Genomic DNA, 17,624 nt, shown 5'->3' on the forward strand with positions numbered 1-17,624 from the left:
ATCCATAATGGTTTTTGAACCAGTAACCACAGTGTTTTGACAAAACCAATGCTTATATAAATGCATCCAACCACCAACCTAGATTACCAGAATGTCCTATATTTGATGTCCTCAAAGTCCAAATTAATTATTAAAAATCCAAAAACAGCACTTCAACCGTTGGTGCTGTTCTTTATAGTTCGGCGATAGGTATGAAAACTGAAAAGTTAAACCTTTCACACTCTCATTAGTCCACCACTACAACTATTGTTTTGAATTGATTGGTCTCCAATTATTAATAAAGGCAACATACCCTCTTTCCCTCTCAATTCTGCGAGTTCCTTTTTGGCATTTTTTCACTATAAATTTGACACCTTTTTAGGATTATCTTTTCCTATTCACCCATTTCAATTCCTTTCACTATTCCAACAAGTCATTGTAAACATGGGTTTTCGTTTGTTCTTGCTTTTGGTTGTTATGCTTCCGCTGTGTTATCGTGTTGATGCTGCTTGCTCTAATGGAAACTGCAAGGTTTGTGTACCCTCCCGCACCTGCTTTTGAATTATGCCTTTAACTTCTCTGTTTTCAACTCTTTATCATATTCTTTTCGAATCTTTGTTCAGCTAGATGATGAGTGCAAGTCTAATGGTGATTGTGGAGCCGGGCTCTACTGCTTCTCTTGCCCATTTGGGTATTTAGGCTCTAGGTGTGTGAGATCTTCCATCACAGATCAATTCAAGCTCATTGTAAGATCCCAATTCTTAAATGTTAAAGTTCTTAACATGGTATCAACAAGTGACAAAATTTAGAGACACATGGGGTGATTCAGATTCTGGTGGGGTTGGCCAGAAGCTGTTTCCTGTTCCATCGTTTTATATATATCTGAACATTAACTGTCTCTTCGGGGAAAAATGTAAAAAAACTTTCAGGAAGTTGTAATTTTTTTAGTTTGGATATCAAATGAGAGTGCACATTCTCTTTTGTTTGGTTCCGAATCTTTAAATTTTGATCTTAATCTGTTGTTAATTGGCTGTTTTTTTGTTTAGAATAACTCTCTACCGTTCAACAAATATTCATTTTTGACAACACACAATGCATTTGCCATTGATGGAGAACCATCACACACAGGAAAGCCTCGAACTACAATTACTAACCAAGAAGACAGTGTAACCGAGCAGCTAAAGGTATTATGTCATTCATTATTGCTATGCTTAACTTCTGTTAATTTTTCTCATGTTCTGGTCTCTTGCAAGTGTTTAAAGTCACTATTTTCTTCCATCAATGTTTCATTTGTAGAATGGAGTTAGAGCACTAATGCTAGATACATATGATTTTGATGGAAAGGTGTGGTTGTGTCATTCATTTCAAGGCCAGTGCTATGACTTCACAGCTTTTGTATGTAAAAATCGTCTTCCCACTCTTTCCTAACTTGTTTCTTTACAAACACTAATGACCAACAAGTTTCTCTGCACAAAGATCCTAACTTTATAATCAACAAGTAGGAACCAGCCATAGATACACTGAAGGAAATTGCAGCTTTTCTATCAGCCAATCCAACAGAAATTGTCACGCTCATATTGGAAGATTATGTTAAAACTCCAAAAGGATTGACAAAAGTCTTCACGGACGCTGGTTTGATGAAGTTTTGGTTTCCTGTGACTAGAATGCCAAAGAAAGGAGGAGACTGGCCTCTAGTGAGTGATATGGTTGCAAAAAATCAAAGATTATTAGTGTTCACATCTGTCAGGTCTAAAGAACAAAGTGAAGGCATTGCATACCAGTGGAATTACATGGTTGAAAATCAGTGTAAGATAACACTAGCCACTGAAGCTCCTCTATTCTTTATTGTGTAATAGGCACTGGTTAAAGTAAAGAAAAAACACGAGAAGGTTGAGTGTGGATTATGGTATACATTTATGCTTCCTTACATTGTCAATTTTCACTTTGGTGATCTTAAATTCATCAGATGGGGATGGTGGAAGAAAATCAGGAAGCTGTCCAAGTAGAGCAGAATCTTCTCCTCTTAACGACAAGAGCAAGTCCTTAGTGTTGGTAAACTATTTTCGGTCTGCTCCACTTAAGCCAATCACATGTGAAGATAACTCTGGAGGTCTCATTGACATGCTACAAACCTGTCATGGTGCTGCTGGCGACAGGTGGGCTAATTATGTTGCTGTTGACTATTACAAGGTACAACTTTGGCATTTTTCTGTTTTTACTACTAATTTTGTTGCTGAAGCATAAATTTTTTGACTCATTCATGCCAATATCCGTTATAATTTGGGGATCATTGTGCAGAGAAGTGAAGGAGGAGGATCCTTTAAAGCTGTGGATACTCTCAATGGGAAGCTTTTGTGCGGTTGTAATGATGTTCATGCCTGTGTGGTAAATAAATTCACTCTTACATTCTAGAAAGAAACATGAAGTTAGTACATAACTGTTCAACAATTGAATTATGATTCTTTTCATTTTCAGCCTGGATCTACTTCACAAGCTTGCTCAGCAAAGAAAGCATAGCAACAAGCTTCCTGAAATGTTTAGATTTAGAGTCTCTTTAACTGGAATTGCTTGTTTTCATCCCCTTATTTCTGGTTCGATACAATACAAATACTATTTTATGGAGCCAGTTTTACCAGTTTATATGTTTGATTCACAACTACTAAAGTGTAACACTAGTTACCAGAATATCTTTAAACGTGTAAGTGACATTTGTAGAATATACATGTTTTAAACAGATTGGAAAGTGTTTTAAGATTCGCATTGAGCATACAAATTTAATTGAACCACTATTTCAAGCGTTTGCTCTACTTTCCAACATCCACCTACCATGATACAAGTTCTATTATTTTGTGTTCATTCAAGTTGGTAAATGAATGTGATACATTTTCATCTTGTCTAATAATATTCCGAAAATCTGGCTTGTCACAACTTTGGTGAACTTCTTTTTCAATTAAATATTTGACAATTCTATCATATTTTTATCATAGTACACTTGAATCTTAGATCTTGGAGAAGTAGTCTAAACCATAAACCTTCATTGAGTCCAAGAACTATTCATCTAGTTTCAACTTCTATACTAGATCTAGCTACAACTTCTTGTTTTTCCATGTGACAAGATTACATCCTACAAAATGTGAAGTATCCAAAGGTTGATCTTCTATCATTAAGAGCACTTGTCCAATCTGCATCAATATAAAACATCACATTGGAGTTCTCCTTGAACAAAACTTTTTTTCCAAGAATAATGTATCTTAAAATCTGTATATTAACATCCATGTTTTTTCACCTAGATTGTGTATGAACTGACTAACCACACTGAGAGCATATGCTAAATATGGTATGGAATTTCCCTGCAAGTCTTTAACATCTCACCTTGTTAGTTGGAGTTTGATTTTCTTCAATACACAACTTCAATCCTTTCAACTGGAGAATTTGTTGGTTTGCATGTTGTCATCTCATTTTCTTTAAATAAATTCAATTCATACTTTCACTAAGAGAAAAATACATGGTTTTGATCTTGAAACCTCATTTCCAAGAAAGTATTTCAAAGGACCAAGATCCTTCATTTCAAATTCATTTGCCAAGTACTCTTTCAATGTCTTGTGTTCATCTAGATCATTCCAGTAACTATCATGTCATCAACATAAACAATAAGAATTGTAATATTTTCCTTTTTTTCTTTAAAAACTATGGCCTTGGTTGCTCTGTTTATATCCAAAAACAAGCATTGACTTGGTGAATATCTATCAAATCATACTCGTGGCATTTGCTTTAGTCTATATAATGACTACTTCGACTTGCATGGCTTCTTGTTATATGTATCCAGGATCCCACATCCTTATCGTAGCTCCATATAAACTTTTTTAGACAATTCTCCGGGTAAGAAGTTATTTTTCACATCAAACTGGTGTAAGGACCAATCAAGGTTCACAACTAGAGATAACAAAATTTGAATTGTGCTAATTTTGTCTAGGAGAACAAATGTTTCAATATAATCTATTCCATATGCTTGTATATCCTTTGCCATTAATCTAGCATTGAATCTCTCAACTACACCATCTACATTAAATTTCACAGTATACACCAATCAACATCCTATTGTATACACCAATCAACATCCTATTGTATTTTTCCAACTGGACAATCTACCAATTTCTACTTTTCATTCTCCAAATTTGGTGGCATCCTTCCACCTCGAGTAAGCTAAAGCTTCCTGCACACTACTATATTTGAGTTAGACAAATTCCAATTACAAATGTAATTACTCATAAGATATCTTACAAGTGAAGTCAAGATCGTAAGTAGGTTTGGGAATACCTCTATGACACGATATGAAAAAATTCTTCCTCATCATGTGATTATTGATCAATCAGAGTGTTGCACACTCTCATCATCTCCTAATACAACTTTGTTATCCCCTTTCTTCAGTCTCCAATCTGAATTCAATATTAACTTCTTGTGGAACAAAAATCGAAATTTCATCATAATTTTCTCCTTGAATTTCAACTCAAGAAAAAATATCTCAACACTATCTCATGAAAAACTACATCTACAATAGTAAATATTTGTTTAGTTTTTAAATTGTAGCAACCATATCTTATTTTTTTGTTGATCAAGATAGCTAAGGAACACAATAGTTTGAAAGTGACTGAAGAAGACTTACACTCAAGATGCCTAGACTATGTGCAATTGATAGCGTACCTTTGGATTGAACTACCATGAAATTGATTTCTCCAACAATTCGGACAAAGACAAACAAACAAAAATGCTAAGCTTTGGTACCAAATTGTGAAAGAATTCTGTATCATTTTTAATTCATATCATTATATACAATATAGACTTAAACCAGTTTATAAAAATATGACTATAAAATATTTATACAAACATATAATTTAATCAATGAAATATCTTCCTCTCAACAAAAATTACATAAACAAATCAACCTTATTATGGTTGTAAAAGCTCAACCTTCCTAAAACTACCTTAAAATATCTGCCTTTGTTAAAACAATCGTATTAAACTCCTCTCATCAAAATCGTTTAATCCAAGAAATGAAGAAGTGATTCAATTGGCCTAACTAGATAATGGGTTTTGGCTATTAGAGTGCGCCTCGGTAATGTCTGCACTTTCTTGTAGTTTCAGGGCATTCTTGAGCATCCAAACGACGTCGTTCATTGACGGTCTCTGCGATCCAATTTCTGACAAACAACTCAACCCAATCTGGCAAAACACTCTAAAGCAATTGGGCGCGATCTTCCCCTTCAACGTGGGATCCAATATCTGTGCAATGGTCCCATTTTGGTGACAGTATCTAACCCAATTCCCAAGCGACTCTTCTCTCGGCTCCGCCGTGCGGATCAGAGGAGGACGAGCGCACAGTACCTCAAACAACACTACTCCGAAAGAGTACACGTCAGACTTTTCCGTCAAATGTTGTCGTTTATAATACTCTGGATCTATATACCCAAAGCTACCCTTCACAGGGGTGGTGCAGACATTGGACTTGGAATCGCCCGTGGGCCCAATTCTGGAAAGCCCAAAGTCCGAAACCTTGGCTACCCATTCCTCATCCAACAAGATGTTCGTGGTTTTCACGTCGCTGTGGATGATCGTGTATGTTTGGGCGCAGCAGTGAAGATAATGCAGCGCGTGCGCTGCGTCGATACAAATCTGCAAGCGCCGCTTCCATGGCAACGGAGGCTTGTCGCTGTTGTAGAGATGCTCGCGGAGGTTGCCTCGTGCCATGAAATTATAGACCAGGATCATCTCCTTGTTGCTGTTGCAGTAACCGATAAGTGGAACGATATTGCGATGGCGGAGCTGCGAGAGCATCTCGATCTCGTTCAGAAACTCTTCACTGCCCTGCTTTGAACCCGGTTTGTGGCGCTTAATAGCCACCTCGATCTCGTTTGAACCGGGTTTGAAGAGCTTGAGAGTCACCGGGATGAAAATTCTGCGGATGAAGCCCCTGTACACGTGGCCGAATCCCCCGACGCCGACGACGGAAGCGTCGTCGAAGTTGTTGGTGGCGGCTTTGATCTCTACGAGGGAGAAGCGCAGGCAGATGAGCGTGTTCACTGGCAGTTCTTCTGCATCGGTTGACTGCTGGTGTGCATTGGTTGACAGCTTGTGTGCATTGGTTGAGAACGAGCGTGGATTGAACATGGATCTTGCCCACCTAAAGACGAAACCAACAGACGAGACCGAGACCAAGACGAATACCATCCCTGCTATGCTAATTTTGTGTTTATTCCTTCTCTTTTCGACTGATAAGACGTTCCTTCTCTTTCCGACTGCCATGCCATTCCTTCTCTCTTCGAATGCTATGCCGTTCTGCGCGTTTGGTCCGGCGAGGATGTTGGAGTCGCTGATTTTGAAGATCTCGAGGCCATTCAAGCACGGATTGCTCGAATTCAAATAAGGGTGCAATTGGAGCGAGAGATTAACCTTTTCCTGAGTATCATTTTTGGGAATCAAAACGACGAAGTTTCTCTGCACAGCGAGACCCTTAAGTTGGTTGCTCCATCTCAAAACTTCAGCGTGATCCTCAGCCAAGTCGCTCCCTATGTAAACGCAGAACACCCTGTCACCGATGTTAGTGATGTTCTGATCAAGTTCACAAAAATGGAGCCTAACCAAGTAGTAGAAACCAGAGTCAACGGGGAAGTTCCAAGTCAACTTAGGAGATCTCTTGGTGATACGCTCTGTTCTGTACAGTACCTTGGGTGCCACCGAACCATGGTGCAGGGTTATGTTCATCTCACCATTATTGTTAGGATTTTTTTCTTTGATTAAATAATGTTCGTCACCGGCGACCAGGTTTCTGAACAAACCGGTGTCCTTTGGCGGCGAAATTCCTTGAACTCCAACTTTGACTCTATACTGTGCGTGCAGAGCAGTGTCGGATGTAACGCGGTACAAGGTGTGGGTTCCGACGAGCTTGAAGCCCGCATGATGTGGTGAAGTGTAATAGAGATCGGTTGGGATAGAAAACACCTGGATTCCGTTGATGAGAGCGTGGGAGTTAGGTTGTGAGGGAGTGAAGCTGAGGTTGAGCGTCTCACCGTTGTCAACGTTGACCACGTATTCTCTGAAGATCGTTTCCGTGTCATCCTCGTCGGTGCTGAAACCGTAGAAGAGGGTGAAATGGTTGCAATGAACGGTGAAGGATGCTTGTGTAGAAGGAAAGGAAGGGTAAGAAGCGGGGTAGAAGAAGAGGCGAAGGAAATAGGAACCTGGGGTTACGGGGAAGGAGTAATTGAATTGGGAACGAGAGATGCGTGCTGTGGTGTAGGGTAGTTGAAGGGTGGAATTAGATTGTGGTGGTGTTGGGTTAGCGGAAACGGTGCTGTCTTGATGAGACAAGAACATCGAAGCTGTGTCCCCTGTCCATGTTGTTTCACCGTCGTAGGATGTTCCAGTGCTGCCGCAATTGATTGTGAAATTGTTGACTGGAGTGTAGGCTTGGAGGTTCGTAAAGAGTGTAAAGAGGTGGAGGAGGAAGAGTTTTAAGGCGGTGATACTGCTGAACCTCATTATGAACTAATCTGAGAGACTGGGTGAAGTTGTACTATGAACACTTAATTTTCTCATTCAGAACAATCTTGTAGCAGTAGAAAAGAAGCAATGAAGACACGAAGGTTCCTTGTTAACTAACCTGAAAGACTGGTGAAGTTGTCTTATGAACACTTAATTTTCTAATTCACAAAAAGCTTGTAGTAGTTGCTAAGAAGCGAAGAAGACACGAAGATTCCTTGCACTGCAAGTTTAAGTATGAACATCTAGTCTAATCATGCTCATACAGTAACATTTCAATTTTTATTAAATATCCATCTAACACTAGTTGCTATACATTTTATTTATTTATTTAAAGTGAATCACCTACTAAATTAAAAGTATTCTTGAGTTTATAGATATTGTGTGATTTTTTTTACTTTAAATATAAAATAATTTAGGATGAATCAATTAGTAAAGTAAGAATATTATTATTTTATTAGATATATTAAGCGTATAAAGAAATTGAATGATGTACATGTAGCTTTTTTCTAATCTAATATAGTGAAAATTCTTTAGGGTACACAGAGATAAACCCGTAAATGTTCTAATGTGTTTTCGTATTTAGAAATTTATTATTTAAACTAACATTTAAGGTTTAGAGTTTAGGGGTGAAAAGTGTCAATTTATCTATATTTTTTATTTTTATTATTATTACATATGTATTTATATTTGTTATTAAAAAGTTTGCATACTCAAAATCCAACATAATAGAGATAATAATGAAAAGGGTTAATTTGAATGGTTGAAAAATTATACATTTAAAATGAGAGAGGAGACAGATAATAAACCATTAAAAAAATGAACACAAATAAAAATGAGAGTTATTATGGCATGCAAATCAATGCAAACTCTCCTTATTTTGGGTAAGTAATGTAAGCAACAACTTCACACTCATTCTTTTTTTCTTTATTTTTTATAGTGCACACTGCTCTTAGACGTGCGTCGATTGTGACTACGTTGTTACTATTGTAGAGATCTAAGTCTTGATATTCTTCAAACTCAACATTCACGATCCCGTCGAATCTTTCCACGATAGTATGATAATCTCTATTTTAACTTGTTCGACCTTTTCTGATAGAAGAAGGGAACTTGCGTTTGAGAGTAAACATAAGAGTGGAGAGTTAAAATATTTTTGAAACATAAAATAAGAAATTAAAATGGGGCAAAATTTATGTACAACAAAAACGATTTTTAAAAGAAATCATCTTTATACATAGTTATATAAAAGATGAAGATACGTCAAAATATATACTTTTTATCTACCTTTTTTTCTATCTCTTAATACCTTGGTTTGCACTTGTTGATAATAACTAGTCAACCTTTTTTTTCAACGTTTTCCAACATAATGTATTGGGAGACTCTTTATCATAATATAAATACAGATCTATTTAAAAAAAACTCTTTGACGATGATGACGTAAATAAGATTTAAATAATAAAAATATTATTAAGAGTACTGTAAATAAAAAAATTATTATTTTCTTTAATATGGATATTTTTATAAAGATTTTATAGTATTTTTTAATAAGATAAGTATGAATAAAATTATATATGGTTAAATTTGTTTAGATATTTTGTTGAGTTAGCATGCATGTAAATTACAATTAGAAAACAAACAATCAAATTAAGGTTTTACAGAATAAGTTGACATGAGTGAAAACACACATAGCAACAAGCTTACTAAAATGTTAGACTTAGAATTTTTTAACTGGAATTGCTTGTTTTCATCCCCTTATTTCTGGTTCGATACAATACAAATATTATTTTATGGAGCCAGTTTTACCAGATTATATGTTTGATTCACAACTACAAATGTGTAACACTAGTTACCAGAATATCTTTAAATGTGTAAGTGACTTTTGTAGGAATATACATGTTTTAAACAGATTGGAAAGTGTTTTAAGATTCGCACTGAGCATAAAAATTTAATTTAACCACTATTTCACGTCTTGCTCTAATTTTTAACATCCACCTACCATGATACAAGTTCTATTTTGTGTTCATAATTGATCCCGCCTGTTGACCAGAACATTGGAGCTTTGCCTCGTCAAACTTGGATCGACGTATGCGCCGCGTTCGTCTTCGTCCTTCGCCGTGATCCACCTCAAGAACCTGCAAAAGAACAGAACGGCGCCACTGCGGCCGATCGCACTCCAACGCCCAAGTCAGTGACCGAACCACCAATTACTAAGAGTAACACTCAAGAACTCTCAAGGAACCGTGAACCAGTTCTCTCTCAGCATACTCAAGAACTCGCAAGCGTAAAGAAGACAATATGAACGTGCGTACCTCAGAAGTTCGTTGAGAAACTCTTATATACCTGGACACTTTCTCTCTCCTAGCAGTTACACACCTGGACACATGGCTTGCATCCAGCTGTACACGTGCCTTCATCTGGAGCATCCTTGACTTGGGCGCTACTTCTGACTCTCCTTTGGCTAAGTTACTTATGCATGATACTACTCAGTGCATGGTTGTCTTGGAGCGCGATCTCTACTGGATTGGCGAGTTAGGGTGCCTTCGTACACACCTTCCCTGTGGTCTCGCCGGCCGCCTTCATAATCTGCACCACCTGTTCCACCGTTTATGCCCGAGTAAGCTGTCCCCCGACCTCATCCTCTGGCCAGCTGGGAAGCATCCATCTGCCTTCATCTTCGGCGATGTCCTTGCTTTGGCGATCTCTAATCACTTGGTCGCCTAGATTCATATCTGACGACTTCATCTTCAACTTGGTGACCGCCGGTATTGGTGTGATGGAGATCGGAGCATGCCAACTTAATAACTGGCGAGTACGCGAACCCCCCGACCTCCTTCCCTTCTGCCAACCAGGTGTACCATCCAACACGCCTATATCACAGCTCGACGCCACGTCATTACTTCCGACTACCAGGGCGGTACACAAGCCCCCCAGTCTTAAGCGAAGACTTGTCCAGCGAAAAGACTAAAGGAGTTATGTCAATACCGATCTACGTGGCGCTGGCGCAGAATTCCAAGCGGTTGTACTTTCTGCTTTCCTGACGCTCCACCAAACACTCCTCTAATCGCTCGACACGTGGCTTCATCAACGGTTACCTTTAATTGTCGTTTGCGCTTCCAAAACTCATTCGAAAAACCCCTTAAACCCATTTCTCTTCTACTGTTCCATCACTTCTTCGTTTTCTCAAACGCTTCAAGTTTCTTCTGCAAAAGCTCACGACGTTCTTCAACCCCCTGAATCATCAACTTCCTTCATTGTTCTTCCGATCATAAAAAGGTACCCCCTTTACTTCTTCTGCTGATTTTTCCTGCATTTTAACCAATTCGCATCATCCATTAACTGTCTGGTGCATACGCTGTGGGCTGTTTTTTCTGTTTCTCCCTTCTCGTAACTTAGGGCTTCGTCTTCGTTACAACGAGCCTTCGTTCGTTCGTTTTTCACCCTTCTTTCACGATCAAGTTAGCCTCTTCGAACCCTGATCACCTTTTCTTTTCTTCTTCATTTGCAGCTTCCGCGATGACTCGCTCAAAGATCACCCCAAATCCTCCTCCCTCGTCACGAAACCCTTCATCTCAAGCTCACAACCCACCGCGAGCACCTGGTGCTTATTCTTCCTAGGCTGAGAGGCCTGCAACCTCCCGCCCTAACCCTGCTCAGGCTACTCCACCTGTCGCCGGAGGAGCCTTCGTTCCTTCCCCAGACTTCAAAAAATTATACCCATGGGCCACCCCGACCTTGTTGAAGGAAACCTCCTCAGTGAACTCTGCTGGGGCAATTCTTCGATTGAAGAAAGGGGAAGAGCCTCAACTGTCGTTCCACAAGGAGCATGACGACAAGATGATGGTGCTACCTTGCCCCCCCCCCCCCCCCCCCCCCCCCGACATGCCGGTGTGCGCTGACGACAAAGGGAACAACGACGGGTTGTTCTGCTTCGTATACACCACCCTGTTCAAGAAGGTGAAACTTAGGTTTCCCTTCACTCGTTTTGAAAGGGAGCTACTTACCGAGCTCGACATCGCCGCCGCCCAGCTCCATCCCAACAGCTGGGCGTTCGTGCGGGCGTTCCAAATCATGTGCGCACATTTGGGGCTGCCAGCGTCAGTGGACGTCTTTCTTTTCCTCTTTGAAGCTAAACACCCAGGAGATCGCCTGTGGGTGAGTCTAAACGGGATTGCTGGGAGGTCGATCTTCTCCATCTTCCAGCAATCCTACAAGGATTGGAAGGGCAAGTTCGTCCAGGTGCGCCCAAACGACAAGGACGCCTCACTGCTCGACGGTTTCCCCTTGTATTGGGTAAACAAGGGGAATAAAGAGTCCAAGGGTAGCTTCAGGAGGCCAAGGAGCCCCGACAACATGGGAGCCCTGGACAAAGATCTATGCCTCTTCTGGAAGAGCGTGGCAGATCTCAACATTACCTTCCTTACCACCGCGCTCATCTCCTTCGAATTCTTCGAAGATCAACTCGAGGCTCGCATAGGTTAGCGCTTCAGCGTTTAAGTTTTTGCCTTGCCATTCCTCTGTTAACTGTTGCTGGGCGTCCTGTGTGTTGTACACAAGACTTTGGTTTTATTTTCTGCACCCCTTATCTGCTTTCTTGCATACTGACTTATGCGTTTTTCTCTCTCTCTGAACTGACCCATGTTTCTTTGCATCATGCAGACCTCATGTTGGGCAAGGGAAAGCTGGCTGAGTTGAGGGCACTCGCCCGAGTCCATGGGTTGGCGTCGGGTTCCCAAACCGTGCCAAACTTCGTGGTGGAGATCGCCGCCGCCCAGGGGAGATCGCCCCCTAAAGGCCCAGCACCTTCGGCTGCCCAGCCCGCCCAACAGCAGCGCAAAAAGCTTATCCTCAGGAAACCAAAGAGGAAAGCCCTCCAAGTGGTCCATGAGGAAGAAGAAGAAGACGATGAGGCGATTGAAGATGGCCTCATCACCAAGAGGAAGAGGGTGGCGCCTTCTTCACCATCTGCTCCACCTCCTCCTCCAACATCAACACCACCTTCCACACCCGCTCCGCCTCCAACACTGCTTCCTCCACCAGCCCCCGCCTCGCCAGTCCAAGCGGTTCCTCCGGCATCCGCACTTCCTGTGGTTGAGGCCGCCGAAGCTAACTTCATGGAGAACCCCCCGAGCGCCTCCACGCCCTATGTATCAGCGGGAGGGGGTCCTCCTTCAAACACCTCAACCGCAAATGCTGCACCAGTCGGGGATGAGGGTGCTCACAATTCGCCTATCCTTATCACTGAATCCCCGACGTCGCCACCACGCCAAGAAGCACCCATTGAACAACCAACTCAAGAAGGTGGCGGCGAGAACCAACAACAAGCCCACCCGGTGCCTCCACAAGCAAACCTCTCTCTTGAGGTCAAGAGGGTGTGGGAGCCCTTCTCAGCAAAACTGAAGATGATGGCGGAGGATTTCCCCTCCATCATATCTAAAGCTGTGGAGAGTTCCACCAAGAAGCTCCAGGATGACATCTTCACACTCCGAGCTGAGAATCACTCTATCAGGATCGAGGCGGAGAGGTTATCCTGCAACCTAACACTCACCGAGATTGATCACTCTCGAGTGGAAGATGCCATGAGCACTGAGCTCCGGGTGGCACGCAAGGAGGCCACCGATATACGACATAAGGTGCAACTTTTGGCTCAAGAGAAGATCGAGCTGGAGAGCAAGCTGGTACCTTATCGCGTCAAAGTGGCTGACCTGGAGGAGTTGATCAAAGCAGACGCCGCCAAGGTAAAGAACCTTGAGAAAAGGTCAGCCGATCGGGAGGTCTTCTTGGGGAAGGTGGAGAAGGAGAGAGACGACACCGTGGCCAAGCTCGCTGAAGCCAACGAAGAGAACGGGAAGATCGCCGCAGAGCTGGCCCAGGTGCAGGCAGAATCCAAGAAGGTTACTGAAGACCTTCTTCAAGCTCGGGAAGCAGTTGAAGAACTTAAGAAACAAGCTGAAGAGCTGAAGCAGCAGAACGAGGGGCTAAAGAAACAGATCGAAGAACTTGAGCTGAGCTCTGCCCAGATTCTTGCTGCTGGATTCGAGGCTGCCCGAGAACAGTTCGCCTGCATGTACCCCGATTTGGATCTTACCATGGTGTCTCTCAACAACGAGGTGGTGGATGGGAAGGTTGTTCCTTCTGAAGATTGATTGGCTTCCCTCCATCCATTATTCCTTTGTCTCTCTCTTATACTTGTAATAAACTCTCTCTTTATTTGTACATGTGTCTCGAACTGATTATACCTTATGATAAAGTCTTTGTACTTCTTCTTATAACTTCTCTGTCTGCTTTGTCTCTTCTTGCACAATTCACTTCAACGAAATTAACTTAGTAACTTCGTAGGCGTAATTATATACTACCTGCTACGAACCATCAGCTTTCGAACAATAACACTCTAACAACTTGTAACTTCAGGGTAATGAACCTTAGCGTAAAATCGCTCTTCAAATAACGAACTTCAACTCAACTAATGGCTTAAGACTCCGCTCATCTAATCTGCCTTATCAAAACGGGTCTTGACTTCCTCGTTACTGCTTGAATTTCTCCTGGTCGCCAATGACTCTTGGCAATATCAACTTCCTCCTGGCTTCACAACTTGGCCACTGTTCCTTTATCTGGTGGTAGAGGCGCCTTTCGGATCCTTCTCTACCTCCCTGAGCTTCAGAACAAAAGACCGGGTGGCTAGGCGTTCTCTTCGAACCTACCCTAGCCACCCTCCAAACTTCTTCTACCCTTCACACCATACCTGAACTCGTTCAAGACGAGAAGGATTTTCTCTTGCCTGAACTCGCTCATCGGCGAGAAGGTCTTTAACTCGCCTGAACTCGCTCATCAGCGAGAAGGTCTTTTATCTCGCCTGAACTCGCTCATCGGCGAGAAGGTCTTTATCTCGTGCCTCTACATTGCCCTAGGGGGTACATCTTCTCTCCTCCAGAAACACTGAGGACTTTTGTTGGTGCCTCTACATTGCCCCAGGGGTTACATCTCCTCTCCCCCAGAAACACTGAGGACCTTTTGCTCTTCCTCGCCTGCATTCGCTCGACGGCGAGGAGGTCTTTATCTCGCCTCAGGACGCGCGAGGGCGTTGAGGTCTTTTAACTGGTGCCTCCGACCGCCGAAAGACGATGAGGACTTTAACTTTAACTGATGCCGCCAATCGCCGAAAGACGATGGGGACTTAGAAACTTTCTAGAAAGCATGCAATATATCTTTAACTTGCCTCAAATCACATATAAGTGACAAGGTCTTTCTTCAAAACTTTCGGAAAACAACAAGCATGCAATCTAAAACAACTTTAAGCTTCGAAAACTCTTCTTTATTGGGTGGCCTCATTAAAAACCCTCCTTAGGGAAAAAAGAGTGCCCCCTTCAAACTGTTTTAACAGAAACATTGTAATATAACTTCGTGTTTTTCTGTACTTACAAAGTTCTTAACTGTAATATAACTTGAGGTGCGTGGCGTTCCAAGTGCGAGGAATCGCCCTTCCTTCCAATGTTTCTAAACAGTAGGCACCGTTCCCGAGCGCCTCGGTTATTCTGAACGGTCCCGTCCACTTAGGCGACAGCTTATTCTCCATCTCGTACTGGTGGGCTTTCCTCATCACCAGGTCGCCCTCTCTGAACTGTCTTGGCATCACCTTCGAGTTATATCTTCATTCAATCCTTCTCTTCACCGCCTCAACTTTCAATCTCGCCTCTTCCCTGACCTCATCCAGTAGGTCCAGGTTCAACCTTCTCTCCTCATTCGAGTCTTCCTCCACGAAGTTCTGGAATCTCGGCGAGCTCTCCTGGATCTCTACTGGAATCATTGCGTCGCACCCAAAGACCAAGCTGAACGGGGTCTCATGGATGCCAGACTGCTCGATGGTGTGGTACGCCCAAACTATACGGGGTACCTCTTCAGCCCAACTTCCTTTGGCTTTCTCTAGCCTTCTCTTCAAACCTCTTAGCAACACCCGATTGGCTGACTCTACTTGGCCATTCGTCTGAGGGTGCTCGACGGATGCAAACACTTGTTGAATTCCCACCCCTTCGCACAGCTTCTTCAACAGGTGACTTGCAAACTGAGTCTCATTGTCCGACACCAGGCGCTTGGGCACACCAAACCGACACACAATGTTCTTCCACACGAAACCCTCAATCTTGTGTGTGGTGATCTGGGCCACTGGTTCTGCTTCGATCCACTTGGTGAAATATTCAATCGCCACTACCAAGTACTTCATCTGCCTGATCGCCAGGGGAAACGGTCCCAGGATGTCGATTCCCCATGTATGAAACGGCCAAGGGCTGTAAATCGATTTCAACTCCTCGGGAGGCGCCTTGTGCTAATCGGCGTGCTGTTGGCATTGTTTGCAGCACTGCGCATACCTCTTGCAATCTTCTCTCATTGTTGGCCAGTAGTAACCTGCACGGAGAGTCCTTGCGGCCAGAGCTCGACCCCCGACGTGGCTTCCGCATATCCCTTCATGGAACTCTGCCATAATTCTTGTACATTTTTCCCCGTGCACACATTCCAGGAGTGGGTGAGTGAACCCAAACCTGTACAGCTCGCCATCAATCATTGTGAACTTGCTAGAATTCTTCTTTACCTTTCTAGCCTCCGTCGGATCCAGCGGGAGAAGGCCATCCGCCAGGCATCGCTTGTACTGTGTTACCCAGGTGTCTGGCTCATGCGTAGCGCAGACCTGCGTCATGTTCACCCTCTCCCCCCGACATGCTCTTATTCTTGGCGACCTCAAAGTCTCTTGAATCAGGGACCTATGACTTCTCGCCGCTTTCTCCGTCGACTTGCTTATCTGAAGAACCAGGTGATCTGCCACAAATGCTCTCGGCGTCTTCAGAGTTTCTTGAATCACCGTCCTCTGCCTACCCCCCTTGCCTGAACTGGCGAGCTTAGCTAGCAAGTCAGCTCGGGCATTCTGCTCTCTGGGCACATGCACCACTTCAAAGGAGGCAAAGGAACTCTTCAATTCCTGTACATACTCGAGGTAAGCCGCCATTTGTGGATCTTTAGCCTGGAACTTTCCTGTTACTTGCCCCGTGACCAACAGCGAGTCACTCTTAGCCATCAGCACCCTGGCTCCCATCTCCTTAGCCAGCAAGATACCGGCGATCAGCGCCTCATATTCTGCTTGATTATTGCTGGCCTTGAAGGCAAACCTCAAGGATTGTTCGATCTGCACGCCATTGGGTCCCTCCAAGATGACTCCAGCACCGCTACCCTGCTGGTTCGACGATCCGTCCACTGAAAGCACCCAACGAAAATCATCCCCCTCAACTCGTGCTGCTTCAGACGAGAGCTCGACCACAAAATCTGCGAAGATCTGCCCCTTGATCGGGCCTCGGGGCTCATACTTAATATCAAACTCCGGCAGCTCCACTGCCCACTTCACCATCCTCCCAGCAACGTCAGGCTTCTTCAAGACCTTCTGGATGGGCAAGTCGGTCATCACCAGTATCGTGAAGCTATGGAAATAGTGGCGTAACCTCCTCGCCGAAAAGACTACTGCCAGTGCAGCCTTCTCCAGGGCCTGATACCTCATTTCGGGGCCCTGCAGCACCTTACTAACAAAGTAAATGGGTTTTTGAGCCTGATCTTGGTCGTGGGCGAGCACCGAACTCACCGCCCTCTCAGTTACAGCAAAATACAACCTGAGAGGGGTCCCCACCAGCGGTTTACACAAAACCGATGGGCTCGCCAAATACTCCTTCAGCTTGACGAAGACTTCTTCACACTCCTTCGTCCAGGCAAACTTGTTATTCCGCCTTAAGCACTGAAAATACGGATGACCCTTCTCTCCACTAGCGGACACGAAACGAGACAGGGCGGCCATCCGACCTGTAAGCTGTTGCACTTCCTTCACTGTAGCCGGGCTCCTCATCGCCAAAATGGCAGCGCACTTATCAGGGTTGGCTTCTATTCCTCTTTCAGTTAGGAGAAATCCCAGGAACTTCCCAGCCTCCACGCCAAAGATGCACTTCTCGGGATTCAGCTTCAACTTAAACTTGGCGATCGTAGTGAATAACTCCTCCAAATCCGCAACGTGCTTGCTCTTCTCCGGCGAGGTCACGACCATGTCATCCACGTACGCTTGCACATTCCTTCCCAGCATGGGT

At 43.2% G+C, this 17,624-nt stretch overlaps 2 protein-coding genes across 2 annotated transcripts; one reads left to right on the forward strand and one right to left on the reverse strand.

Annotated features, from left to right (window-relative positions):
- On the forward strand, positions 1-2,731 carry LOC137836997 (PI-PLC X domain-containing protein At5g67130). The gene is made up of 8 exons (XM_068645808.2): positions 1-510; positions 603-725; positions 1,026-1,163; positions 1,276-1,374; positions 1,482-1,785; positions 1,946-2,169; positions 2,278-2,364; positions 2,455-2,731. Exons 1-8 carry the CDS (start codon positions 424-426, stop codon positions 2,494-2,496), a joined length of 1,104 nt encoding a protein of 367 aa, XP_068501909.1. The 5' UTR covers positions 1-423; the 3' UTR covers positions 2,497-2,731.
- Positions 2,732-4,870: 2,139 nt separating this feature from the next.
- LOC137836994 (receptor-like protein kinase FERONIA) lies at positions 4,871-7,884 on the reverse strand. Its single transcript, XM_068645806.2, has one exon. It carries the CDS (start codon positions 7,513-7,515, stop codon positions 5,053-5,055), a length of 2,463 nt encoding a protein of 820 aa, XP_068501907.1. The 5' UTR covers positions 7,516-7,884; the 3' UTR covers positions 4,871-5,052.
- Positions 7,885-17,624: the final 9,740 nt, after the last annotated feature.

Source organism: Phaseolus vulgaris, chromosome 4, assembly GCF_051622355.1.
Source record: "Phaseolus vulgaris cultivar YP4 chromosome 4, ASM5162235v1, whole genome shotgun sequence".
NCBI lineage: Eukaryota > Viridiplantae > Streptophyta > Magnoliopsida > Fabales > Fabaceae > Phaseolus > Phaseolus vulgaris.

Coding starts and splice junctions, on each gene's coding strand:
- LOC137836997 (XM_068645808.2), top strand. CDS start 424: ATGGGTTTTCGTTTGTTCTTGCTTTTGGTTGTTATGCTTCCGCTGTGT. Junction 726..1,025: donor CAGATCAATTCAAGCTCATT/GTAAGATCCCAA, acceptor TTTTTTGTTTAG/AATAACTCTCTACCGTTCAA. Junction 2,365..2,454: donor ATGATGTTCATGCCTGTGTG/GTAAATAAATTC, acceptor TTTCATTTTCAG/CCTGGATCTACTTCACAAGC.
- LOC137836994 (XM_068645806.2), bottom strand. CDS start 7,515: ATGAGGTTCAGCAGTATCACCGCCTTAAAACTCTTCCTCCTCCACCTC.